The sequence below is a fragment of the Eumetopias jubatus genome, unplaced genomic scaffold (genome assembly GCF_037043125.1).
Source record: "Eumetopias jubatus isolate StellerSeaLion01/CBP00866 unplaced genomic scaffold, mEumJub1_p1.0 scaffold_15, whole genome shotgun sequence".
Lineage (NCBI taxonomy): Eukaryota > Metazoa > Chordata > Mammalia > Carnivora > Otariidae > Eumetopias > Eumetopias jubatus.
The window spans coordinates 59,987,097-60,014,291 of NW_028274821.1; the positions used below are offsets into that span (position 1 = coordinate 59,987,097).

The 27,195-nt window shown below is 47.5% G+C and overlaps 1 protein-coding gene across 2 annotated transcripts in view; it reads right to left on the reverse strand.

The window, feature by feature from the left end:
* The window catches only part of PAX5 (paired box 5), a 190,203-nt gene that overhangs the window by 69,835 nt on the left and 93,173 nt on the right, over nucleotides 1-27,195 (reverse strand). The window contains exons 7-8 of one of the 2 annotated variants that reach the window (XM_088019276.1): nucleotides 18,792-18,848; nucleotides 12,900-13,029 (exon numbers count right to left, since the gene is read on the reverse strand). In XM_088019276.1, coding sequence (XP_087875402.1) covers nucleotides 12,900-13,029; nucleotides 18,792-18,848 — 187 coding nt within the window. The remainder of the gene's footprint in view (nucleotides 1-12,899; nucleotides 13,030-18,791; nucleotides 18,849-27,195) is intronic. The other variant, XM_028108737.2, reaches the window with a different exon arrangement.

The window sequence follows — 27,195 nt, forward strand, 5'->3', positions numbered from 1 at the left end:
CAGTCCCACATGAAGGGATGAGCCCAGATTGTAATTCCCATTAGCAGATGTGAAAACTGAGGCTTGGGCAGGTGAAGGTGTCCCCAAAGCCAGCAAGGAGCATGGCAGAGCTGGGATGAAGACCTGTGATCCTGAATCCAGTCAGCCAGGGCTCTTCCTTTTGAGGTGACTGCGGCCACCTCTGGACAAATGACAAGCATTCTAAACAGAGAAATCAGCAGAGGCAAAAGGCTTGGAGTCATGCCAGGCATGGCTGGGTTGGACAGTGGTTAAAAAAACAAAACAAAACAAACAAACAAAAAACACAGGCCTGGATAATGGGTTCCACTGGACAGAGTCACAGATGAGGTAGACAGATGGCAGTGACCAGTTGGGCTGAGAAACAAGGATGGGAAAGGGAAATAGTCCTGTTCTGGAAGGATCGAAGGTTAAGTCTGGCATGGAGGGAGGAGCACTAGAATAGGAGTCAAGGGATGTGGAATCCAGATCTGTCTTCCTTTCAGAGACCCTGAGTTCTCAGTCCTCAGTGTTCCTATCTGCTCACTAAGGGAGTTGCACTAGATGATCCCTAAGGGCCCATCCAGCACCAAAAGTCCAGTCTCTTGACCCTGCGCAACCCAGGGAGGGTACGATTGTCATGACAGTGGGGCAGATGGAGACCGAGTAAGGACCAGCAGCACTGGCAGACATCGTGGGGACAGGTCAGGCAGACATAGAGCGAAGGGGGTGCCTGATTCCCTCCCAGATGGTGAGTCAGGCCAGGTGTGAGGGGATGTAGAGTCTTCAAGGAGACTTTTCTATTGAGCACTGGGGAGGTGTGGCAGACAGTATGATGACCCCTCCAAAGATGCCTACATCCTTATCTCCAGAACCTGTGAATATATATGTTACTTTACAAAGCAAAGGGGACTTTGCAGATGTGATTAGATTAGGAATTTTGAGATGTGGAGGTGACCCTGGATTATCCAGGTGGGCCCAATGTAATAGCCAAGGGTCTCTATAGTGGGAGATAGGAAAGTCAGAGTCACAGAGAGAACATGTGACAACAGGAGCAGAAATCAAAGGGGAGAAAAAGAAGCTACCTTGCTGGTTTTGAAGATGGTGTAAGGGGTCATGAGCCAGGCGATGCTGGCAACCCCTAGAAAAAGCTGGAAAAAGCAAATAAAAGGATTCCTCCCCTCCCCCCACCCCACCCAGGGCCTCCAGAAATTGAAATACAGTTCCTTGATTTTAGGATTTCTGCCCCCCAGAATGGTTAAGATAATAAATGTATGTCATTTTAAGCCCCGAAGCTTCTGGTAATTTGTTATAGCAGCAGCTAAAAACTAATTCAGGAGGCCAGTGGAACACTCAGAAGAGGGGAGCCACGCGGCCTGCTCCAGGCTGGACAGGTCCCACCCCTAGTAAGCTCTTTCACCATCCTCTTGCTGTGGAGGACCCCGAGACTCTCTGGCTCAGGCTGCTTTCCTGAGTTCCAAAATTTTATTTTATTTTTAATCAAAAATTTTAAATCAACACTTACATAGCACTACGGTGTTCCAAGCAGTGTTTTTGGTGGTTTTGAAAATAACTCATTTTATCACAGAACAAGTTTCCATCCCCATTTTATAGATGAGGAGGCTGAGGCATACACACTCACACACAAACAATTGAGCAAATGAGGTCACCAATTCACAAGGGGCAGAGCTGGGATCTAAAGACAGGCAGTCTGGCTCCAGAGTCTATATGAGAAATGGTGGTGCAGTTTGATCAGCTTCCACGGACCCCAGGGGCTGCTAGTGTAACTGTGCTGCGGGTGAACGTGGAGAGCTCTGCTTGGATACCTCTGATGACGTGGAGCTTACTACCAATAGAAACCATAGAATGCAGAAGTTAGGAGAAAAACCAGCTCTGCTACTTGCTGGTGTGTGACCTCAAGCAGTTTCTTGAACTGATAGCTGGGACAAAAAGAGTACCTATGTTCCACAGAATAAGGGATGAAATGAAGCAAAACACATAACAAATGCTCAATAAATATTCACTATCATTGTTATTAACTCCTGAGGCAGCCTATTCCAGTTTCAGAGAGCTCAAACTGTTAAAAAGTTCTTCTTCGCACTCAACTAAAGCTTGCCTCCCTGTGGCTTTCCCTGATGTGCTCCTAGCAACCACACCTCACCCCCCACAGCCCTGAGCATAGGAGATGCTGCAGGGCCCCAAGTCAGCTGTCTTAAGCCACCAGCGCTGGGGGACAAGGTACCCTGCCTGCCCTCCTTCCTGGACCCTGTCCTTCTCTGTCTGCAAGCCCTGGTATCAAATGCTAATAGAGATTCACCCCTTAGCCCTGAAAACATGGACTCTCCAGCCTATATTGCTTGAGAAAAGTTCATGATGGTTCATCCAGAACATTAAAGAGGATGGAAGTTCTGTCCCTATTGACATGTTGGGTGTCCATAAAACATGGAATAAAATTTTCAAAAAATTGAACAGTATGAGCAGTAAAAACCCATTTGTAGGAAATAAACCACATGTATATAATCTGACATATATGCAGAGAAGAGCTTCTGGAAGAACACAGACCAAAACGACTCTGATGGCATCAGCAGAATAGGTTAGGAATGGGGTGAGGGGATATGCGCACATGCAGCTATACACACTTATGTGCCACTTGGCTTTATTGCACCATGGACATGCATTATGTTGTGATTAAAAAGGAATTATGAGGGGCGCCTGGGTGGCTCAGTTGGTTGAAACTCTTGTCTCAGGGTCTTGAGATCGAGCCCCGCATCGGGCTCCACGCTCAGCACAGAGTCTGCTTGAGATTCTCTCTTTCCCTCTCCCACTGCCCCTCTCCCTGCTCATGTGCTCTCTCTCTCTCAGGTAAGTAAATACATGTTTGTTTTTTTTAAAGGAATTATGAAAGGGGTATTGCAAGAGAAAAAAACAAGCTTCAGAACAGAAACTTGGAGTGCCAGGCTCTCCCAGAACAGCCTAGATATGGCCTCCTCCACAAAATGTTCCCCAAAGCCCACAGTCAAAGAGAGGCCACCATTCCCTCCTTGGTGCCCTCACATACCATGGCTTCTCCCATGGTATCTCTCTTTTTCTTGTTTATTTTGTTTTGCTTTGTGCCTTTGCCTCCCCCATCAGACTATGAGCATGTTGAGAGCAAGGACTCTACAACCCTCAAGACTCAGGCTAGGCTATGGTCTGACAGGAAGGAGATGCTGGGTTTTGATAGAGATGAGTGAGCAAGCGATAGAATGATGAATGGCAGCTCTCTGCAAATTGCCAGGCACTACAGTTTGGTATGTTTTCTCCTCCAGATAATGGCAAGGCAGTGTGATCTCTGATCAGAACAAGCTAATGAAATCGCTATTTTAGGAAGATGGATCACAGCGGGGTGGGCTGGGAAGCTGGAGGCCCAGAGACATGTCCGAAGGCTATTTGGAAAGGTCGGTTTCCAAGCTGCTCGCAAGTGTAAAAATCTATGAGTGCATTACCAGGACGGCCATCCAGCTTTGTTTATTTTTAACCTACGAAAACAAGGTCAGAAACAACTACAGTACTTTCTGCTGAAATTATTTTTTTTAATTGACACTGCATTTCCACAAATATTAATTCATTTATTCAACAAATAGTTCTTAGGAACACTGAGCTAACCTGAAAGCAAATCGTATTTTCCTTTGATGTGCATTTTAATTATGGAGTACCTGAATTTCATTTTGGCTTCAAAATGATCAGACCTTCAGCTTCTCCGAACCTCTGAATATCCTTCCAAACACTAAGATTCCAAAATCCCAGGTGTCTATAGAATCTATAAGTGTAAGTCTATTTAACAATCTCACACCAAATACTTTAAACCCCAATCGGATTCACCTTGAATCTTTCTTGGAATGCAAACAGACTTGTATCTCTGGGGAAAGTTCCAATCTCACATGCTGAGTTTTCTCTATAGGTTGTGGTCCCCTGAAGCACAACATTTCATTTGGAGAGAGTGTGACATCACTACACTGGGATGAAATACCATGTTGTTGCATGTGCTCGAGAACTTTATACTCAGCACCCCAGGCCTTCCCCACGGGATGGGTTACACGCTGAGCTGACATTTAGGGAAAGCCATTCCAGGCAGGCAGAACGGCCTGGGCAAAGGCCTGGAGTCAGACAAAGGCAAGGCCAGTTGGACAGCCTGTGGTCAGCCCTTCCTGGCTTCACAGAGGGATTTTCTGTGGGGGCAGGAGTAGGAACAAGAGGAGACAAGGAATGATGGGGGCTGGAGCAAAGTCAAGAACTCATAAGCCCATAGCAGCGGCCAGTCTGGTAAATGACTGAGCTGCCCAGGAGTCCGGGGCAAACGGGAGATCGCCGCACCCCCCAGAGGGGCCGCCACTCACAGCTCTACTGAGTGTGGCTACATGGCAATGTGGACCCAAGGTGGATCCAAGGTGGACAAGGTTTTCAATTTTCCAAGACAAGTGAGACGTTTTAATCTTTATGTTAAATATCCTGACTTTCAGGCACATTTAAATTTAACTTTTTGATAGTCACATATTGACAACGTTTGAAAAATTGAACATGTGAATGGTATTTGGTAAAAAGTCCTCTTCCCATACCCAGTTCACAGCTTCTGCCTAAACATGGTTATTAAGTTCCCGACTATCCTTCTAGGGTTTCCTTATGCATGTGTGCACAAATACAAATATGCATTCCCATTGTCCTTCTGTTCTTTAAACAAAAGGCAGCATTCTGTACACACTAGTCTTGCTTTTTTCATGAATAATGTATCTTGAAGATCCTTTCCTACCAGGACATAGAGAGTACCCTCATTCTTTCCTACAGCGGCACAACAGTGCATTGGATGGCTAAACTACTCCTGACTTCAACAGTTCCCTGATGGACATCTGGGTTGTTCTCCTCTGATCTTTAAAATGTTAATCTAAGCTTTTTTTTTTTTTTTTTAAGTTTAAAAAACACTATGCAGACCAAACAACCTTTGGGCTGCACTGTGGGTATACAGAATGCCAGCTGAGGGAGGTGTTGGGCCGTGGCTGGGTCTATGAGTTCATAGCGTAGATGCCTATCTGGACTTTGCAGACCCTTCAGGCTGGGGTTGCTAGTGGGAAAAGAAATCAAAATCACTTCAGTGGAGAACGACTTCAGGTAAGTACTGCTTGAAGATTCTTTGCCTTTGAGGTGGTGAAATCACCATCACCAGAGGTGACCAAGCCCTGATGTAGAAAAATCCTTGGGTGGGTGAAGAGAGGGGACGCCCAACCTGTGAAGTTAATTTCCACTGATTTTAAGAGCCCCCAAAGTCTGATTATGGGCTGGGCCCCACTAGCAGCAGAGAGACAACTAAGAAACAGTCCCACCCTTTCCAAATCTTACTCACTCATTCATTTTACAGTTAAAAGGCATCTACCGAGGCTGGATCTTGTCAGGAATACCTTTCCCCCAAATCTTCCCAAAGCTTCTCATCACTGGGATCTCAGATCAAATGCCACCCTTTTAGAGAGGCTCTGCTTTGTTCCCCCACCCCCATTCACCATTACTCTTCAACCAGCTGGTTTCTCCAAAACACGAACCATGACGAAATTAAGTTTTCTTCCCTCTGGTTGCTGTGAATTGTCTGGCTCTTCCCAGCAGGTAAGCCAGGTGAGGGCAGGGACTGGCCACCAGGACCACCATCGTCCTTCAGCTGGGCACATGGTGGGAGTCCAGTACACAGTAACTATTCATGTTTTGCTCTTTTCCAGCACACACAACTTTGACACCCCAGCATTGTCCATGGGATTCCTAGGCAAGCTCCAGGGCTGAGCCCTTGGTTGTAAGATATGATGCTATATTGTAGCTTTAATTATATTTTTTGAGGCATCTTTGGCAGACTGGATACATAAGGAATTTCTCATATTTTAGTTTTTGCTATTCGTTATGATTTCACTCTGAGGTATTTTGTTGGGTCTGACTGAGCCTCAAAGGCCCATGACAAACAGATCCGAGGAAGTGTTCCCCGTGGACAGATGAACAAATGGTCAGCCATTCAGAGTCTTGACACTGGCCAGACTTTTTGGTACAAAAACCCAGAAACACACTAATCACTACCATCTGTTGAGTGTTTACAGATGCCAAGCACAGTGCTAAGACTCTGCATGGACCATGCATGTTATCCTCACAGGAAGCCTATGAGCGGGTTCTGTCTGGGCTTTGTTTTATAGATGGGAACTTGGGCATGGAGGTTAGTAACCTGCCCAAGGTCAGCCAGCCAGAATATGGTGACACTGGACTTCAAGCTAAGCAGTCTGGCTTTCCTGCTGACATTCTCAATTACATGCTAGAAGAAATGCCCTCTGGAAATTTAGACTGGGTTTTTTTTGTTTGTTTTTTGTTTTTGTCCATCCCACCACATAATGGCAGCAGGCCACAAAGGTCAGGGCTCTCAGTGAGCCCTAGTTCCAGCTCTAACTCACTGGATGGGACCTTAAGCAAGTCACCTCCCCTATCTGGACCTGGGTGTCCCCAGCTGTCGGGTGAGCAGTTGGACTGCATGACGCTCCCACCCTGCCCATCTGTGGTCAGGATGTTTGTCCTGAGGGAGGCTGGGAAGTGCCAACACGGGCTCCTGGACCCTCCAGATTACCTTCTCCCTCAACTACCCACACATCCTCAGATGCCCCTGTCGAGGTTTTCAAACTCTCTCCCCGCACTGTTTCATTATATCCTTGCAACAGCCAAAGGAGACATGCAGGGCAGGAATCGCCATCCCCATTTCATAGACAGGAAAACTGAGGCTCAGAGGACGATCTTTTAGCTGAAGGGTAAGACAAATAAGTGGGAAAGTCCAGGCTTACGCCCATTCCTCTGACTCCCAATCTAGTGCTCTTTCCTCCAGTCTTCAGCTATTGCTGATGAAAAAGGCAGAGGCAGAGGGCTTTCTTGGGCTGCCAAGTCTGGGGTATTGAGGCTCCAGATATTGAACCTAGGGGTACAGCAAATCAGAGCTGCTGGTCTTAGGGACTTGGCATCATTCTATCTGTCTTTGTGGGTGCTCATCTGCAGCCCCGCTAGTGGTCTCTTTTGCTTAGAGGGGACAGTGCCCAGGGCTCCCCCTGGTCCTCCACCACACCAAACTTATTTGAGGAGAAGAAGCCTCCCTTGGTCTCCTCCCTCCATTCTAACAGCTGATGCAAAAAGATGGTCCTCAGGGGAAGAAGGCCGGCAAGGATACAGGCTGCCCCCGTTCCTTTGTTCTTCCAGGCAAAGGTCAGGTGGGCACCGCTGAGGGCAGACTGCTGGGTTCTTCACCAGTAGGGAGGTGAGCAGAAGCAGGGAGCCTGGCATCCCACCCGCTGGCCTCCCTGGCAGGGAGGCGCAGTGGCTGCTCCATCGGCAGGCCTGTGGCCCAAGGACACACCTGCAGATAATTAGTCCCAATCAGGATGGTCCCAAACTGCTGATGATGCAGAAACGAGCTGGCCATGTCACTGGTTTGCAAATGGTGAGCAGTTTCTGAACCGTGGCCCTGGCTGGTAGAGCAGGAGTTTAACTTAATATTTAATGTGGCATATAAACGATGGAGAGAAATCGACTCATTCTCTAATGAGATCTTTCCTGCACAGCACGGAGCGTAAGGGCTGAGATGGAGCAGGATGGAGGCCACCTCCCCCACCCCACCCTCACTGACCCCTCCCCTGGACTCCAGCTAGAGCCCTGGGCTGGCTCACAATCCAACTGAGCACCAACTACTCTCTAGGCTCTGTGGGGAGCAGAGAAGGTAAGGCGTGGGGCTGGTCTCCCCGAAGAGTTCAGAACTGTGTGAACACATCTACGAACACAAGTGGAATTCAATCACTGCCCCGTGGTCACATGGAGGCCCATCCTAACAGCTCTTGGGGGCATCCCTTCAAGGTGTTCTAGCACTTCTCAGTGGGGTCAGCAACTGCCCCCTAGAGGGTGTTTGGAAAATTTGTTGGGGCTTTTCAAGGATTGAGAGGCATCACTGCCTTGCGGTGGAACAGTCCCCACTGTGAAGTTTCCTTTCATCTTGCATGACTGTCATGTCCTGCCCAACAGGACAGGTGAAAAATCTGTTTATAATTATTTAAATCTAGCACTGAACTTCATTTGCATATAAATGTGAACTTGCAATTTCCACGGTCTTAATATACACTGAATTTTCTAGGAATGCAACGACTATGTACACTGAGCAAACCTCGTACCTTATTTTACTTGGAACTTTGCCAGGAGTTCCTCACCTATTCATAAATCACGCTCACTGTATTAATAAGTACGAGTCTCTAAGCCTGCCCAGGGCTGTGGCGTTCACAGTGATTCTGTGCATGGGGCAGGCCCCGAACTACTTCATTATGTCTTGCAGTTTAATCAGGCAGAGTATTTACTTATCAAAGTACATAGTATTTTTTTAAAGATTTTATTTATTTATTTGAGACAGAGAGAGAATGAAAGAGAGCACGAGCCACGGGACAGAGGGAGAGGGAGAAGCAGACTTGCCACTGAGCAGGGAGCCCAACTTGGGGCTCAATCCCCAAAGGCTTAACCGACTGGCACCCAGGCGCCCCCAAAGTACATAGTATTTAATTATAAACAATTTCACTTTCATTCTTCCTGTATCTCATAATTAAGGCATTATTTTTATTTTATTTGAAATCAGATGTGAAGATTGTTTTTATGACCTTTATTTTAGGAGAGTAAAGGGGCATTGTTAATATCTGCTATCCCAAGGGGATGCTGGCTGGGACTGGGCAGAGAACCCCAACATCACAATGCCCCATAAAGCAGGGGAAGGACTAGGGAATCTATACAAGCCTCCAACCTGCCTGTGTGCGCCCGTGCCTCTGTGTATGTGTCCTTTATATTTTTCCACACCAACAGGATCATACTTCACACAGTAATTTACAAAGAGTTTATTTACTTAAAATATATCTTGGACATTTAGTCATTTCAGCATAGACAGCTCTACTTAATTCTTTTTAATTGGTTTAATTGTTTGCATAGTATTTTGTGCTATGAAGGAGCCATAATTTATTTAACCAGCTCCTATTGACAGACACTGCATTGTTTCCATTTGTTTGCCATTATAAATAATTCTATAATTCTATAATTATTATACAGATATAAGTATCACTGTGCATCTACGTGAATGTATCTGTAACCTGCTTATGAAAGTTCTGGATTAGAGGGTGGGTGCGTGCATTTAAATTTTTGATAGATACTGCTAAATTTCCCTCCAAAACTGGTTACACTGATTTGTAGCAGCATATGAAAATACTTGCTTCTCATACCTTCTCCAAAATTGGCCCTCAAGAAACATTTCAATCTTTGATAAGCTAGTGGGTTTTTAAAAGTGTCTCACGATTGTTTTAATTTGCAGTTTTAAAATCATGAGTCAGGTGCGTATCTTTCATGTGCTGTTGGGCATCTGCATTTTTTCCAATGAATCACCTACCCATATTCTTGACCTGTTTTTTCTACTGATTTTTTTCCTTATTCATTTCTAAAAACTCTTTATATATTAAAGAAATTACCTTTTTTGTCATCTGTGGTCCATATTTCCCCCCAAATTTTATTCTTTGTCTTTTGAATGTTTTTACACCACATACAAAAGACTTACATTTTTAACTGTCATTTATATTATTTTTTCTTTGTCTTTTATAATTTGGAACAGATTTTTAAAGCTTTCTCCACTCTAAGATTATAAAAACTATCCCTCGTTTTTTTCTAGTTTATTATTGGTTTCATTTTTTACATTGAAAGTGTAGATCAACTTGGAATTTTTTTTAATATAAAAAGTGAGGTATCTATCCAACAAATCCAGTTGTCCAAACACCATTAACTGAATGATTTATCTTTACTGATTTGATAAAGAGGGCACGTACTGAGTGGAGCACTGGCTGTTATACGCAAACAATGAATTATGGAACACTGCATCAAAAACTAATGATGTAATGTATGGTGATTAACATAACATAATAAAACAAAATAAAAAAAGAACAAAAACAAAACAAAAAAAAGAAACACTACATTTATAAGCACCCACATATAATTTGGATCCATTTAAGGACTCTCTATGCTATTATATTTGTCTGTTTACTTTAGATTCAGTTACAAATAGCTTTAGTGGCGCGTGGCTGGCTCAGTCAGGAGATGGAATGACTCTTTATCTCTGGGTTGTGAGTTCGAGCCCCACACTGGGTATAGAGATTACTTAAATAAATAAATAAATAAACTGTAAAAACAAAAAAACAAAAATAGTTTTAATTGCTGCTGTTTTATCATAATGTTTTTAAATAGGCTACAACTTTTGCTCACTTCTCTATTTCAGAATTTTTTAGCTATCTTTGAGTGCTTATTCTTCCAGTATTTTGTATCATTTAGACATGTTCCAAAAAAAAGAAAAATTCTGCTTCTAGTTCGATTGGGATTGCTTTGAATGAGTAGATTACTTAGGGAAAACTGACATCTTTATGATATTGAGTTTTCCTGCCCAAGAACAAGTTATATCTCTCCATTTATTCTTTTATGTCCTTAGTGGAGTTTAAAGTGAGGTTTATTCCTCAGCATTTGGGGTTTTTCTGGTGCTATTGTTAAAGGACTCTTTTCTTCTATTATTTTTCTAGCTAACTATTTGTTTACTCACAAGAAAGCTAATGATTGTATTTATAATTAGAATACTTCTAATATTTCAAAATCAAGCATATGGTTATGCAAAATCAAGACATGGGTGAACTTTTAAAAAATCGATTGAATTTTTCAAACAAAATTTATTTATTTATTCTTAGAGAGAGTGTGCACGAGAGGGGGGAGTGGGGGGGGGAGAGAGGAGCAGAGGGAGAGGGAGAGAGAATCTCCAGCAGACTCCCTGCTAAGAGTGGAGCCTAACATGGGGCTCAATCTCACAACCCTGAGATCATGACCTGAGCTGAAACCAAGAGTCAGACGCTCCACAGACTGAACCACCCAGGCACCCCTGAATTTAAAAAATTTGTAATAAAATAAAATAGCTCAGAATTGCACATGATCACGAAGTGGTCTTAGATATAGTAAGAGCTCTTCATGTCATGTAATACTGATTTTTCCCAACAGCTTTCGTCTGCCATGTTATATCTTGCTCTCATAGCCCTATATGTCCTCTACAGAAATACCCCTTCAGCAACGAACACCCAGAAACACATACCTCTGGGGAAGGGCATGCCAAAAAACCCATTTTCTCTATTTTTCCCAGAACAGGGGAGAAAATATTTCTTCCAAAGGTACATTTCTATACCATCCACTACCTGAGTGCTTTTAATATTCTACAGCAGGTAATTTAATGTGTTTCCAGGAAAGATGAAAGTTAAAAGCAACACAGAGAGTAAGAATGGGTCAGAGACGAGAATTATCTCCAAAATTTAAAAAAAATTTAAAGATCAAGCATAATTCAGACTTCACTCTGGAGTACAAGTAAGTCTTTGGTCAAAGGTTTAACTGAAAACCCAATCCATGCCCAGACCTGCTGCCTGGGCCAACTGCAGCCTTCTGGGGGAGGACCTCATGGGATATCTGTGCTGTCGGTAAAGCCTCGCTCTAACTGAGGCTCCCCAGCCTCTGTGCCTGTCCCAATGCTGACACCTCCCCACCTGCACCAGCTCAGCTGCCTCCAGGTACTTGTCAGGATGGGCAAACAGGACATCCACTGTCTGAGCCCCATGAGCCCCAGTGCCAAACTATCAGCACAGGTCTTAGAGTTAGGTTCTCACTGTCTTGGAGCCTATGTGACATCCAGCCCCCTCCCCAAAAGTTCTAACCTAAGCCCAGTTCCCAGCTTCCCTGACATAACCATAGCCCACCTATACTTCTAAGAACCCCTGTCTCTGTTACTTCTTACCATGTCCTGCCTATCAGCCTACAGGGACATCCTGCTACCCCGGGCTGGACGCCTAGGCTCTGGCCTAAGCACCACCCCCAAGCCTCTCACTATCTATCTGTCTAGTATCTGAGACTGCTTCCTGCCTGCCAACTTGGACAAACTTCCAGAGTCTGTCCTCCCATATTATCCCACTGCTGCTGGAGGAGAAAGAGGTATCTAACTCAACCCTTCTAGTCCAGCGCCTTCTGCAGCACCAAGCCCCACAATGATGACGAGCCATCATGAGAAGGCTTTGAGAGGAATAATAACAGCAACATGTATTGGGTGCTTGCTATGTGCTAAACAAGAGCCAAGCATCTTATATGTGTTGACAAATTAATCCTCGCAATAACACTATGGGTCAGGTGCTATTGCTAATCCCATTTTAGGGATTTTTTTTTTTAAAACATGGCCCAGAATTCTTATATAATTTACCCAAGATTAGAGAGCTAGTCAATGGCAAGTTCAAATCCAGCAGTGTGCCTCCAGGGTCCAAACTCTTTATACTGATAGCTAAAGAGGCTGGCCCTGGGCCTTCTAGAAAGGCAGCTATTTTGCATCCACCAAGCACCTTCCAGCCTAAACCTCTTGCCCTTCTTGACTCAGCCTCTGCCTGGAAATCTGAAATGTCAGTGACGGTTTGCCAGAAGTCTGCTTTTTCTCAAGTCTCACCAGTCGGAGCTGCCCTTCTCATGAGAGGGACTGAACGCCAGGCCCTACCCACAGGAGATCCCGAAATCACTGAGGCCCCTCTGTCTTGGGCCTCCCCTGCCGTCTGTCCCAACCCATGGTCCATTTGGCATTCGCTCTCCTCTGGCTTTATCAGAGCAAAAGAAAGCCATGTCTCATCACAGTCACAATCCCCCGCCCCAGCAGTCTCCTGCCTGACCAATTCTGGGACCTTGTAACCTTATTAAAACAAAAAATGGCCAGTCAAGTCCAAAAGCACCAAGCCACTCTTCCCACCACACAGGCAATCTCAGTCTCTCTCTCTCTCCTCCACCCTAGATGCCCTCACCTGTCACAATGGGGTAGGACTGCGGCCCGGGCACGCTGCTCCCGATGTCGGCAGGGGTGGGACTGGTCAGGTTGGCCTTCATGTCATCCAGCCCTCCAGCCAGCGAGGCCATCGCTGAATACTCAGTGGTCTGAAAGAGGAAACAAAACAGAGAAAGCTCAGTATCAAGACTCCAAAGCACCTCAGCCAAAGGCCAGCACCACGTTCTGGGGTTCAGCCACCTCGCTGAGTTAGCCCATGCCGGTGCCAAGGCCACCCCAAGTGTTGAGAAGGCAGGTCCGGCTCAATAGAACAAGACCGGTATCCAAACTCAGCAGTTCTCCCCCGGGGGGAGGAGGTGGGCAGGATTCAGAGCAGTTGCATGAGAATCTCACCCTAGCTTCCTGAGGCTGCAGGTGCCACCAGCCCAGCCCCAGCGGCCACAGACGGCCTCTTCCATGCAGGGAGAGAGAGAGGTCAGTAACCAAAAGCAAGGCAGAAATAAGAGTCTTGTTGCCAAGAGGATGGAGAGAAAAGTGTCCGATTTCAATGCTCTTAAACCACACATGCAGAATCACAGAAACAAGGTTAAGAGGAGTCTGAGACATCATCATGCCAGGCCTTCAATTTGCAGATGAGTAAACTGAGGCCCAAGGCGAAGAGGGTTTTGTCCACAGCCAACAGGGCAGAATTCCAGGCCAGAGAGTCATCCCCCAAAAACTCTCACTCAAAATCCAATACAGTAAAACCAAACGAACCACGGTTTGGCGAGTGTTTTTGAGTCCAGAAAGCCTGTGAGCACCTGTCTGCTGAGAACTGCAGGGCACACACCGCAGATTGAGCACGGCCACCCCAACCATGGGCGCCTGGCCCACAGTCGTGCTCCTTTTGTTAAGCCATTTCATGAAATCAAAGCTTGTGATGAGTCATTTCCTTGGTATCCAAGCCACCATCAGAGTGGTCTCCAGAAGATGCTAACCTGGGTCTTCACATTCAAGGACAGGCGAAATGAGAAGCATGAATGCCAGCTCTCTTCCTTCCACCCAACCCCCAGGCTGATTTTCAGGTAAAGAAAATATTTACAAATACCTAAGCCAAAGACTTTGGGTGTGCATGCCAAATTCTAATGTGAGCAGTTCCCTCCAGGACCCTGGACTTGCCAATGGAGGGCATATCCCTGTCTGTTCAGGCTTATGTCCTTGGCAGACAGGGACAGGGAAGCAAGCAGTCTTGGGCACCTTGGGTAGCATGCTGAGGACTGAGTCACAGGGCATGTAACCAGGGGAGCCCCTGGGCCAGTGGCAGGCGGGATGGGACTCAGACTCAGGCATATTCCTGGTGCTTCTCTCAGCCTATGAATTAGAAAGAATTCTTGGGCAGCTCAAACTGGGGTGGTTGGCAGCCAGGAGTCTGCGAGGTACTGCAGGCCCAGGCACCCTGCCATGAGCCTCACTGAGGACAGCTTTATCCGGAGCTCCCGGGGCTCTCAATCCTCTCCAGCAGAGGCTGATTCTGAAACACGCAGAGAAGAGCACAGGTTTCTAAGGGAGAAGGACAAGATAGGGACACGCCTCCCAACATCCGGAATCACTGCAGAGCTGTAGTAATTAAGACAGTGTGGGACTGGCACAGGGACAGATAAATAGATCAATGAAACAGAAGCGAGTCCAGAAAGTGATCTGTGCATATATGGAACCTTGATATATGAGAGAAGGGATGTACAAATCAGCAGGGAAGGATGAACTCTAATCAACAGTGCGGGGGTAACCAGTTATCCACTCAGAAACAAGGGGGAAAAAAGAAATTGGATCTTTACTTTACTCCAGACACAAAAATCAATTCCAGGTGGATTGGAGACCTAAATGGGAAAGGCAAAGGCATCTAACGTGGTTGGCTCTAGGTCCAGCCAAAAATCCTTGGGAACAAGTGGTTCTGGGATGCTCACACAGGGTTCTTGGTCACTTTGAGGACAGGAGTGGGTCCCAGTCATCCTGCCGCCCTGATCCGATGCCTCCTCCTCCAGGAAGTCCTTCCTGACTACCATTCCATAGGAGGCAGGTGACCCACCTTGGCTCTGCTGGCCCCACCAAGTGGTCATGCGAGGGCAATCAGAACCACAATCTTCACATCCATGTCAAAAGTTCATATTTATTGATCACTTGCTCTGTGTGAGGAGCTTTACCTGAATGTTCCATTTAATCCTCACAGTAATTCCATGAAGCAGGTTCTATGTTATCCCCATTTTACAGACGATGAAACTGAGACCTATGATAGAAGGGAAGCAGCTTGCTTAAAGTCACACAGCTTCTAGGTGCCACAGCCAGGATTCCAACCTGGATCCATCTGACTCCAAAGTCTTGACAATGACTCTAATGATTTTCATACTGTGAGTTCTGATCTGTTAACAGATGTGAAATCAATTTGCTAGTGCCAATACTTTAAAAAATGAAGTTAGAATGGACTAGAACAGAAAATACCCAAGGTTCTCACACACAGCAAGAGTAAATCCTGTTTTGGAAATCTTTGTTTCACATATAAGTGGATACAGGTATACTAGGTGGAGATGAGGATGTCTTTCTTGCTTCAGGTCAGGACCAGCAAAGTTTTCATTCCATGCAGCAAGGAGCTGTTGGGAAATGGTCACTGTCTAGACTTCATCCCCCACAGAATTGGACCTGGTCGTGGCATTAGCTGCCTAATTTGCTTAAAAAAGGAACTTGGAAGTAAAGCTCACCGGAATGGCTCCTTCAGTGCATTGTCATGAGCAAAAAAAAAAAAAAAAAAAAAAAAGAGAGAGGTCAAAACAAATCTGTAAGGGTCTCTTCCAAGATGGTGTCTTCTGGAGCTCCTGGGACTCTGGGATAGAAGACAGGCCTCCCTCCTCTCTGTATTACCAGTGCCCTTACGGAGGCCTGAGCATAATGAATGTTCAGTGTTTATTGAGCCTTTCTCGTGCAAAAGACATGTGAAGACCTGACATGCTCTCTGACCCTCATCCATAAACCCCGAGGGAAAAGACACATGGCCCAGAAGCTTTATCCAAGAGGAACAGGAGTGCAGAACCATTCATTGACCATGGAGTGGGAAGTGGTCAGGACAGGGTTCTTGGGCAGGTGGCACTGAACCTGGGTCTGAGCCATCCCCAACCCCCAAGGCTGATAAGTGCTGCAGGAAGGCTCAGAGGTAGGAGGACAGGAGTGATCTGGAAACAGGGCACATGCCAATCGCTGGAGGAAGTGAAAGTAGAAGAGGCAAAGACGGAAAGGTAGTCGAGCTGGGATTCAACTCTGATGGGCTGGCACAGGGAACACATGGATGAACACATGAATGAGCCATCCTTAGGCGGGCCAGGCAGCAATCTCAACCAAGAGTCAGCATCCCTGAGCCCCTCTGTACCCCACTGCCAGACCTACCCGCTTCCTGGACTCCAGGCTGGGGAGCTGGGTCTGCAAGGGAAAGCCTTTATCTCCCCGAAGAAAGCAGAACCAACCTGGCTTTAAGAAAACTGCAAGAGGGTGGCCACTGGGAATAGTATGCCTCTTAATGTCTTTGATGCCCAGTTGGAAGGGTCTTTTAGCTATTTGATTTTGTTTTGGTCAACAAATTCACTGTCAAAGTTTGTCCAATCACTTTGACCGTTGGGTTTGGATCACCTTTCCAAGATAAAAATCTTTAACTTGTGTTACACATGTGGTAGGAGGTCCAAAAATCCAGTCTCCCAACCACCACTGGCTGCCAGAAGGTAGAGTGAACTTCTCTAAAGAGTGGGGGCCCTGGGGACAGGGGACTTGGAAACCCTCCCTCAGCTACCCTTGGCTATCTGTACCTCCCACCACCACCACATGGCAGGGCTTGGCCCAAGCCTAGACTCTCTTCTTGGGTAGGATTCCACAGCTCTTACTCTGCTCCTGCGTGAGCCAGGGGATGCTGACATTTAGTTTTGGTGTGTAATTATTCCCTGAGTCCTTGTCGCTGCCTGTCCCTTGGAGCTGCTGATGATTCTCTCCAATCTCCTGGGCTCCCCTGCTCCTCAGCCACTCCCGGCAGTCCTACCCCGGCCTGGAGGACTCGTCTCACTCAGTCACGTAGAGAACTCCTACACCGTCCACAAGACCCAGCTCCACTGTCACCTCCTTGGGGAAGCCATTCCTGGGTCCCCTACGTCTATAGAGAAATAGTAATTCTTTGTCTATGCTTCCTTATGTCCACAGACCTCCATTACCATACTTCTACCATATTTAATGGCCGTTTGTGTATCTCCCTCTAGGTTGCCTTGAGATCATGGAACAGGGGAAGCTAAGCACTTGGTGAATGAATATAAGGTCCAGTAGCATGACATTAGCCACAACACTCAAAAATCAACTGAGAAGTATTTGAACAAGAACCCCAAGTGATATGCTAACCTTCCCCTCCCCCTCCCCCACCTCTCCCCTCATCAAGTCAGGTGACCAGCAAACAACGTCCTTGGCCACCATGTGTTAAAGCCTCTGGGGAAGTGCTTTCACTGGTCTGTGAGAAAATATCAGGCATTCAACATTAGTTAGAGGAAATAAAAGAGCCACACTAAAAGAACTTTTTTTTCTTTTTTTTACCTCGGAAGACACTGCCCTTAAGAATATTCAAAGTCCTTGCCAATCCCTCCTTCAGTTCAGTGCCCCTGACGTTTTGTTTTTCTCTCCTGATGAGTAGTTGGCCTGCCTGTGGTTGAGCAAGAGGAACACTGGAAACCACGGTTTGCCCCTTTTTGCTTTGGCTGCCAAGAAGCTCAGTCAAGTTCAGTGTTCAACCACTGCAACCACAGCATTGCTGGCCCTGGTGTTAGGACTTTCCCTCTTCTGCCACGAACTTTTTTTCAGCCTTAACGTACTAACTTAGGTCCATGCAATTGTTTGTTTTGCAGGACACCTCGGGTCCTTTGTGAAAGTGGAGACTGGACGAGGTAAAAAGAAACCTGGAAAGGAAGGTCAGGAGACAGGAAGAGAAGAGAGAGGGCATAATCGGTGCCTCTGGTAACCGCGACAGTGCACTTCCACTTCTCTCAGTTATCTGGGGGGCCGAGCGCTGAGTTGACGGAACACGGGGGGCGGGAGGGGTCGCACGTGCGTAAGTGTGCTGGTGCACCCACGTGCTCGGGAACAGGGCCCTCCTCCCCTCCCACCGCTGGCGGTCACAGCCAATAGCTGTGTTGCCCACTTCTGACTCCTCTGAGCTCTTGGGGTTCTTTCTTAGGATGCTATTTGGGGCTTCTGCTCCCTTCCCATCAGGGCCGCCTGGTGCCGTCCTTGACCATGACCCAGAAAGAGAAATGAACTGAGGACAGCATTTCACAGACTGTCCAATCCAGGGCAACCAACGGGGATAAAACTCTTTGCCCAACAGCCACCGATTCTGATAAGGCCTCAAGATCAGGACCAGCAAGTATGCACACCCTCCTCACAGATACCAGGCTCCAGATGATGGAAAGTCTTGAACTCTCCAGTGTCTGAGCTAGACAGACACTCAGGGTCATTTTCCCCGACGTGGAGAAACTGGGGTACAGGGAGGGGAATGGACTTTCTCAGCTATTTTTATCTGTCTCATGTATAGCCTTTGACCCTGTGGGAGAAAGAACTGTGAACCAGGAGTGATAACACGGGGTTCTCACCCCAGCTCTGCCTCCCTCTGCCCTGTGTGACCTCAGGCAAGCCAGGCCAGCTCCTGGAGCCTCATTTTCCTCATTAATAAAATGAGATTTAAGTCAAACTCCTTGCTGCCTGCCTGCCAGAGCGGGTGTGAAGACCTGAAGGGTAAGGACAGGGGTGGCACTTGGGAAGCGAAGCAACACAAGGGATAAGGAATCCTAGAAGGGACTCCGGGAGGCACATGCCCCAGGAAGGTGGGTGCTGGGCGTCATTTGGGTCCCTAGGAAATTACCTGGAAAAGGACTGCCTGGGGCTGCACCAAGTATTGTCTCATCAGCACGGGGCACCACTGCCATAGCATGGAGGAGAAAAGAAACACAGACACGTGAGAAGGAGGGCAGCACGAAGGAGGGCAGGGCATGGGGATGAGACGGCAGGGCTGGCTACCTCAGACGGCTACCTCGGCCCAAGAGGCTTCCCCGTCCCTGCTGAGCTCCTCCAGGCTCGCTGCCCAGCCTCAGGTGGCCCTCGGGAGCTGGGCCAGTGCCAGACCAGCCACTCCCATCCTGAGGGACCAGACATCTGCCCACCGACACACCTACCCAGCAGAGGACATGAGCTGGAGTGGGGGAGCTGTGTCCCCAGGGCCTGGCCTGATGACCTGAGACTGAGGAGGCAGAGTGCTCTGGATGGCTTGGGCAGCTGGGGTGGAGCCGGGGCCTGGGGGCAGCTGTCCCCCTTCTCTGGCCTCTGCTTCCCCAGCTGTCTGAGGACTTGCACGTGATCTCCAAGTCCCCTACCACTGCTGATGGCTCTTTGCCTCTCTAAGTGGCCACATGACAGAGTAGGGAGTCCCTCTTCGACAGATGAGCTCCAATGCAAGGAAAGAGAGATGGAGGGGAGCCGACAGGTTAGAGGACATTTGAGACATATCAATCGGTCGCAACGTGGACAGTGACTCCCACAAATAGACTGTAAAAAATATGAATGTAAAAAAAATATTATGGTGTATTACGAAGCTATCATAAATGCAAATACAGATTATATATTTGAGATATTTGAGGACATTATAGATTTGCTAACTCTTTAGGGGTGATAATGGTATCATGGTTATGCTTGTTAAGGTCTCATTTTTTTAAAGAGTCATTCTAAAACATTTACAGATAAAATGACAGGATGTCTGGAATCTGCTTCAAAATGAAATTAACGAAGTTCGCTGCCATTAACAAATTGTGGTCTATCTATGCAACGGAATACTACTCCACAGTACAAAGGAACAAGGCACCAATGCGTGCTGTAGTACAGGGGAGCCTAAAACATGCTATGTCAAAGACGCCAGGTACGGGCCGCCTAGGTGGCTCAGGCAGTGAAGCATCTGCCTTCAGCTCAAGCCATGATCCCAGGGTCCTGGGATCAAGTCCCGCAACGGACTCCCTGCTCAGCAGGGAGCCTGCTTCTCCCTCTGCCTCTGCCCCTCCCTCCCGCTCATGCGCCCTCTCTCTCTCTCAAATGAATAAATTTTAAAAATCTGAAAGAAAGGAAGGAAGGAAGAAAGAAAAGAAAGAAAGAAAGAGAAGAGAGAGAGAGAGAGAGAGAGAGAGAGAGAAAGAAAGAAAGAAAGAAAGAAAGAAAGAAAGAAAGAAAGAAAGAAAGAAAGAAAGAAAGAAAGAAAGAAAGAAAGGCAGGCGGCAGGTATCAGTGGGGTGTCCCGAACTGTCACACAGAAAGCAGAGCAGGGGTGGCTGGAGCTGGAGCTGGAGCGGGAACGGGCTTTAACTATAAACGTACATGAAGGATCTTCTTGGAGGGAAGGAACTATTCTAAAACTGGACTGTTGGTGTTGGTGGCACAGCTCCTTAAATTACTAAAAATCACTGACCTGTATACTTCAAATGAGTGAATTTTATGATATAAAAATTAAAATTCAATAAAGCTGTTGAAAAATAAAGCAGAGTGTGGGGAGAGTAGGCCACATTCTGTGGGTTAGGGAAGGTGTTGCCCATTCCACTCAGGCCCCTGAATCCAGACGCCTGGCCGCCATCAGGGGAGGAGTATGGCTAAGGAAGCCCACCAGCCCTGAGGCCAGGAAGACAGGGTTCAAATCTGACAGGCCAAGTTCGTGCTGTGTGGAACCAGGCCAGGTGCCTCATGTTCTCGGCTCTTCTCTCCTGTGTAACATGGGGATATAGGACCTTCCTCCCAAGGTCATGAGAAGGCATAAAGTCGATGATAAGAATGTCAAGTCCTAGAGGGCAGTCTTTTTATTCTCATATTTTGGGTTCTCAGGGCCAGACGTGTAAACAAACAACACTTGCAAAATGCTGCAGAGGGCAACAGGAGGGATCTGTGGTGGGGGGACTGTTCTGTGTCTCAAGTCTATCACCGCCAATACCCCAATGTGATATTGTACTACAGCCTTACAACATATCATCACTGGGAGAAACTGGAAAAGGGTATATAGAATCCTTTTGTATTATTTCTTATAACTGCCTGTGAATGTACAGTGATCTCAAACCCAAAGTTTAATTTAAAAAAGTAAAAAACAAAAAACGAGGTTTTAGCATTCCATCCCCACTAAACCTAATAAAGATGAATTAAACTTCCAAAAAATGTTTGCTGGGGCGCCTGGGTGGCTCAGTAGGTTAGGCATCCGGCTCTTGATTTCCGCTCAGGTGGTGGTCTCAGGGTCCTGGGATCAAGCCCTGCGTAAGGCTGCTTGTCTCCCTCTCCTTCTGCCCCTCCTCCTGCTCCCGCACTCTCTTTCTCAAATAAATAAATACATGTTTAAAGATAAATAAGTAAAATTAAAAAATGATTGCTGGGGTTGCCTGGGTGGCTCAGTCGATTAAGCATCTGACTCTTGATTGACTCTTGATTTTGGCTCAGGTCATGATCTCAGGGTTGTGGGATCGAGCCCCGCGTTGGCTCCAAGCTGAGCATGGAGCCTGCTTGGGATTCTCTCTCTCTCCCTCTCCCTCTGCCCCTCCCCTGCCTGCTTGCATGTGTGCTCTCTCTCTCTTAAAAAAAAAAAAACAGTTTGCTGTAAGGGGGTGCTATAAATGACGCTTGCAAAAGTACTCCATAATCTACAGTGGTACTGTTAGTACTGACTGGGGGAAAGAACTGCCAAGGATTCTGAATGACCTCCGCCTTCCAGGAAGCCTTCCCCGATTCCCCCTCCTCCATATTCCTAGAACATCTAAGTGGTCATACCTCCGCCACTACACTTACCACTTTGCATCATACACCTAGTGGTTTAGGGTCCTCATCCCCCCACTGGCGTGTGAACTTCGTGAGGATGGAGCTGTGTCCCCCCCTCTTTGTCACAGCAGCTCCTGGCCCAATGCCCAGCTCTGAACAGATGTGACATAAATGCCTGTGGAACCAAATGAACTGGGACAGGTACCACCGCCCGGCTCTGCCAACAGTACCAGAGGTGCTTCCCAGGGTCACTGAGAGGATAAGTGATCTCAGGGTGCTTTTATTTATCAGAAACTACCGGGGGCATGGATGAGACATGCTCTCTATTCATTTGGCTCTCCAGATCTGTGCCCGTGCTTGGGCCACGATGGACTGCTGTGGAATCAAATCAAGAGATTTGCGAAGTTTAACGGACTCATCTCCCCCTACTGTTGGCAGACTGCCAGGCACCCCTCCAGCACACCTCCAGACACACTCCCAGGTGGTGTGGAGTAGCAGGGGAAACCCCGGGGAGGGGACTGAAATTAGATATTGTAGTTTCGGTCCAAGAGAAACTTTTCCAGCAATGACTAACCAGGAGGCCCCCTATTCCCCACTGACCACTTAGAGAATTTTAGTGAGCCCCAAATTTCAGGGCCCAAAGGAGCTCAGGAGCTATGATGAAGGCTGATCTTTTATCTGATGCTTGAACCCCACCAGTGATGGAGAACTCACTACTTCCTGAGGCAACCACTGCATGGCCACCCAGCTTGGCTGTGAGGAAGTGCTAAATCTGTCCTCTTAGGCCTCCCTACATTGGTCTCAGGTGTGTTCTCGGTGGCTCCAGTTCCAACAAATGTCCTCTTGGGCCCCCGGTGGCAGGGCTGTCCCCTCCTGGACCCAATGCAGGGCCCCCCACGTCCTCCACTCCTCATTCTGAACACGTTTCTTTGACTGGGGCATAAGAAGCTTGCTTCTGCTTTTCTGGTGACCTCATCGCCTGGCTGATTCATGCTGTTCTCAATCAATGCAGAGCTCACTACAAGTTCATTAGAAATGGAAAGTGATTATGGATATGATTTTGCTTAAGTGTTCACTTTCTCCCACCCCTACCCTGGTGCTCACAAACTCTCCCCGGCTTCACACTGCCTCCAGGTAATGTTGACCTGAACCGTACAGGCCCCAGTCCAAATTCCAACCCTACTTTTCCAGCTTCCACTCCAATCTACCCTACTTCTAAAACATCGTCCTCTACACCAACCACACCACGCACACTAGGCCCTGGAAGCCCACGTCAGTACCTTTGCTCATACTTCTTCCTACCCCCCACCCCAGTCGGAATTCTTGTCCCCTACGGTCCAGATCAAACGGCATCTCCTCCCGACGCTTTCCTCAGGTTTGTGGCTGAAACAGATCATTCCCTTCTCTGAATCCCCACGGCGCTCTCCCTGGGCTTCCTTCCGGACAGTGCGCCCTGCTGCTTTACTCTAGTAATTTGGGACCGTGTCTGTTCCCGCTCTGAGATGGGGAGACCCCTACAGGCAGCATCCTGCCTGGTTTGAAGCAGGCCAGGAGGCCTGCGCAGGACCTATCCTGAGTGAAATTGAGCAAGGGAGGGAGAGAAGGGGCAGAGGAATCCAGGGCTCACCCTGCACCTTACGAGTTTTGTAAGAAGAGGGGCAAGAGAAGGCCCTGGGCTCAGAGCATTCTGGCTCTTGTCTTCCCAGATGCAAGAAGAAGATGACAAGGCTTGGAGCACTAAGCTCCACTTCTGGAGGAGGAAAGCCAGGGGTCAAGGCCTCCTAAGTGATAAGAAGGAGCAGTGTGTGGGGGCGTGTGTGCTGGTGGAGGGGGGAGGAGGACACCCTGTCCTGGGAGCCCCAGGGCCTGCTGAGGTTCTGCCTGTCTGTGTGATAAGCAGCTCCAGAACCTGACATGAAGAAGAGGAGAGAGATTCCCCCCCAAAAAGCCCCATCTCTAGACAGCCAAACTCTATGGGCTTCTCCCAGGTGGCCCTAGCTGTCCCATCCTGCTATAGGACTAGAAAGGGGGCAGGGCAGGGAGGCCCATTACCCCCAAAGGAATGCAGACCTACTGGCTAGCAAGGGCCAGGAAGAGGGGCATGCAAAGGGAACCCTCCCCCCCATCCTCAACTGGCTTGTAGGGGAGTGGAGGGGGCACCTCAAGACGTTCATAGTTCACTTTCTTCTGGATGGACTTTCCAGCTGCAGGAGGACAGAGGTTATCCTAGGGCCATAAAGAAAGGAGACTTCCCTCTGTACTGCAAGATCAATAAAGTCAGGGCAGGGAGGCGGCCTCTGGCCTGCCGCTGCTGAATGGTAACCCACATGCGTGCACGCACAAACACATCCTCCCCGGGCCACGGGCCACCTCTCCGCCCTGTCTGCTCCCTCTCAGAACCTTCGGAAGGGCAATACTCTGCAAAGGCAAACACAGGCAGCCTTGGGAGGGAGTGCCCTCTTTGTCCCCGAGGTTTGCTAGGGCCAAACAGAAGGATGCAAGAGAAGTACCAGAAAAAGAAAAAAAAAAAAAAGCTGAGAAGACCAGGACTCCTTGGTTTGTAGGTCTGAAGTCTCTACCACATCTCACCTAAACCCTCACACACTTTTAATAACCCTCAGAATAACATGAACTCCCTGGATGCTGACTACACACCAGGTACTATTCCAGGGGTTAAAACACGGTCGTTTCTTTCATCCTTACAACAACCCTATGGGAATAATCATCTCCTCCCCTCTTGGCAGACGATGAAAGTGAGGCCCAAGGAGCCCAACTAACATGTCCCAATCATCCCCAAGCAGGGAGACCCCAAGTCCAAGATCTTACAGTGCTACACACCACCTCTCTGCCACTATCATCAACCCCATCCTGGGGTGGGTGAGAAAACCAAGGGTAGGGAAGGAGGGTGAGCTGGTGAGGGGGGTATCAGACTCGGTTCTCTCTGATCTGTGTTCTTCACCATGATTCCCAGTGCCTCATGTGGAGGTGCTGGGGCCCAGGGAGAGAGATGCCAACTCTCAGGCCAGGTGAGGCCCCACATGCTTCACAGCCCCTTCGGACACCTGCTTGCTTCCAACACTGCACCTGTCACAGGGCCATTTCCCCTCCCTGAGGGCCCTTTCCCTTTCTCTCCTTCCACCCTTGTCTACCCACTCCTGCAAGGCCTGGCTCAAGAATGACCTCCTGCAGGACACATTTGCAGATGGATTCAGCCATAGACGCCATTAACTTTATTCCCTCTTCTCCCCAGTTAGACTCAGAGGACAGCCATGCTCAGATGGATGTCAGAACTAGCACTTAATCTTAACATTAGTGAGAACCAACAGAGAAACAAACAGGAACACGGGACATTGTTAGTCTTGTTAAGGAAAAATCCGACCTCAGACTGCTTAGTTCTAGCACTGTGTTCTTTACCAAAGGTAACATTCTGGCTTTTAGAGACATCAGAAACGGAAGGAAGTAGACCCTAGGCTTAGGTTTTAGCTATTATGTCTAAGCCCAAATTTAGCTAACGTAGACAATAGAGAAAAAACTAGCACAGTGACAACAGTGTTTCTGTTTATGTGACTTTTTATCAGGATTAACTTAAGAGCCTTTGCTTTTATATTGAAAATATGTTTGTGTTTTGCACTTATGTGTTAATTTCACGAATCTCGCATTTTGTACCTGGAAACAAAGCATAATAATAATTTTGTGTGTCTTAATACCTATAATTTACTTAAATAAGCAAGCCCTTGGCCTTGAGACCAGACGTGTAAACAAACGCACTTCTGAGAGTTTGGTTTGAGTCTGATTTTTAACAATTCCTTTTCCTCTCTCATACACACATATACATTAAATTTAGCCTCCTGGTTTTATTTCCTTCACCTCTCTCCCACAAATCAAACCTCAAATAATATAAAACTGCTGGCTAGAAATAGGCTTCACAGGGACAAACAAAAGCTTTCAAGCCCCATCTCCCGGTCCAACCATCTCCGCCTCCTCTGCCTGCTCCAACAAAACAGGCTCTCTCTGCCCAACTGCCCTGGAAAGCCCTGAAATACCTCATTTTCATTTCTGGGAGAGGAAGAGTTCTGATCCCCAAATAAAAGAAAACTTCATCAATGATAGGAAGCAGGGAAAACCCAGGCAGACTTCTCCTTGCCACCCGAGTCAAGCTCACAAAGAGAAAAAATTGTACCATTCGACATGGTTGGGAGAGTTTAATCCAAAGCAGTGCTAATTAATATCCCCGGCTTTCCAGAAGCCAGTGCCACATACAGCTGTGAGGGCAACAAGGCTGTTCTCCCTTCAATTTTATGGGAAGAACATTTTCATTACAAAGCCTCCTCCCAGACTCTCCTCTCTCAGCCAGATTAGCCTCGAGAAGGAAGCGGATGATCCATATATCAGAACTCCTTCTCTCCCCATTAATTTTATTATTTATATCCCATTTTAAAAGTTTATTGGTGCAACTCCCAGTGCACCTGGCCAGAGCCCTTCTGATAGACAGTGGTACCTTAACGCGTCTCCTACTCAGGAGCAGTGGATGCGCTGATCATGAGAATGTGCCAACTTTTTGCCATGTGCCCAGGAGAAAGAGCTGACTCCGGTGGCATTTCCTGTCCCCCCAACTGCAACACACAAACCATTGTTTAAAGGGAATGTTGAAGGGTCTAACTCACTCGTTTGTGAACTATGTATGGACTCGATGGCTTAGCCTGAGCTAGGGGTGGTCCCCAGAGTCCCGTGAAAACCCTGAGGGATGCCCTAAGTGCCCCCACCCAAATCAAGCATCCCCAGCTGTTCCGGGAGAGTTGACCCATTTTGAACCCAAACCGCCAGACCATGGGCAGGCCTGGTGAGGCCATGTGTCTTACCGTTTTATTCTGAAACCCCATGTGCTCCAGGCTGTCTCTTTCCAGCCTCCTAAAGGGACCCCAAATCCAATCTAAATGTCTTGAATTTACCTGTTTGTCTTTTATACATATAAATAGCTGCATTTCCATTCTCTCTTTGTTTCTCATTTTCATTTGGTTCTAATATCTGCATGTAAATGTCGGAAAATAGCATCTGTAATTGGAGATTATGAAGTATGGCCAGCTCCTGACAGGCTGCTAAGGAAGATGGATTATCCTCATTTTTCTGTAAATTTTGTCAATTTTGGAATTCATAAGCTATCAACACTGATCAAAATGGGACTTCACAGCTGTGTCAAAAAAAAAAGAAAGAGCAAGAGCAAGAGGGAGATGTCGAAGGCAGGCGGTTGTGTGAAGGGGCTGGGCGGCAGGCGGCTGGTGGTATTGGCGCAGGCCACTCTCCTCCCCTGCGCCCTCCCCTCCACGCTGGGGGCTCCCTCAGCAAGGGGCACCCTGGAACTCGTGGTGGGGCTGCCTAGTCCCCTGGCTCAATCAAATAGCTAAATCACACAACTGGAAGGCCGCAAATCCTCTAAGGCACCCACTCAAACCCGGGGCTTAATTTATTGCTGGGCGCTGCCTTCCTTATTTATCCAG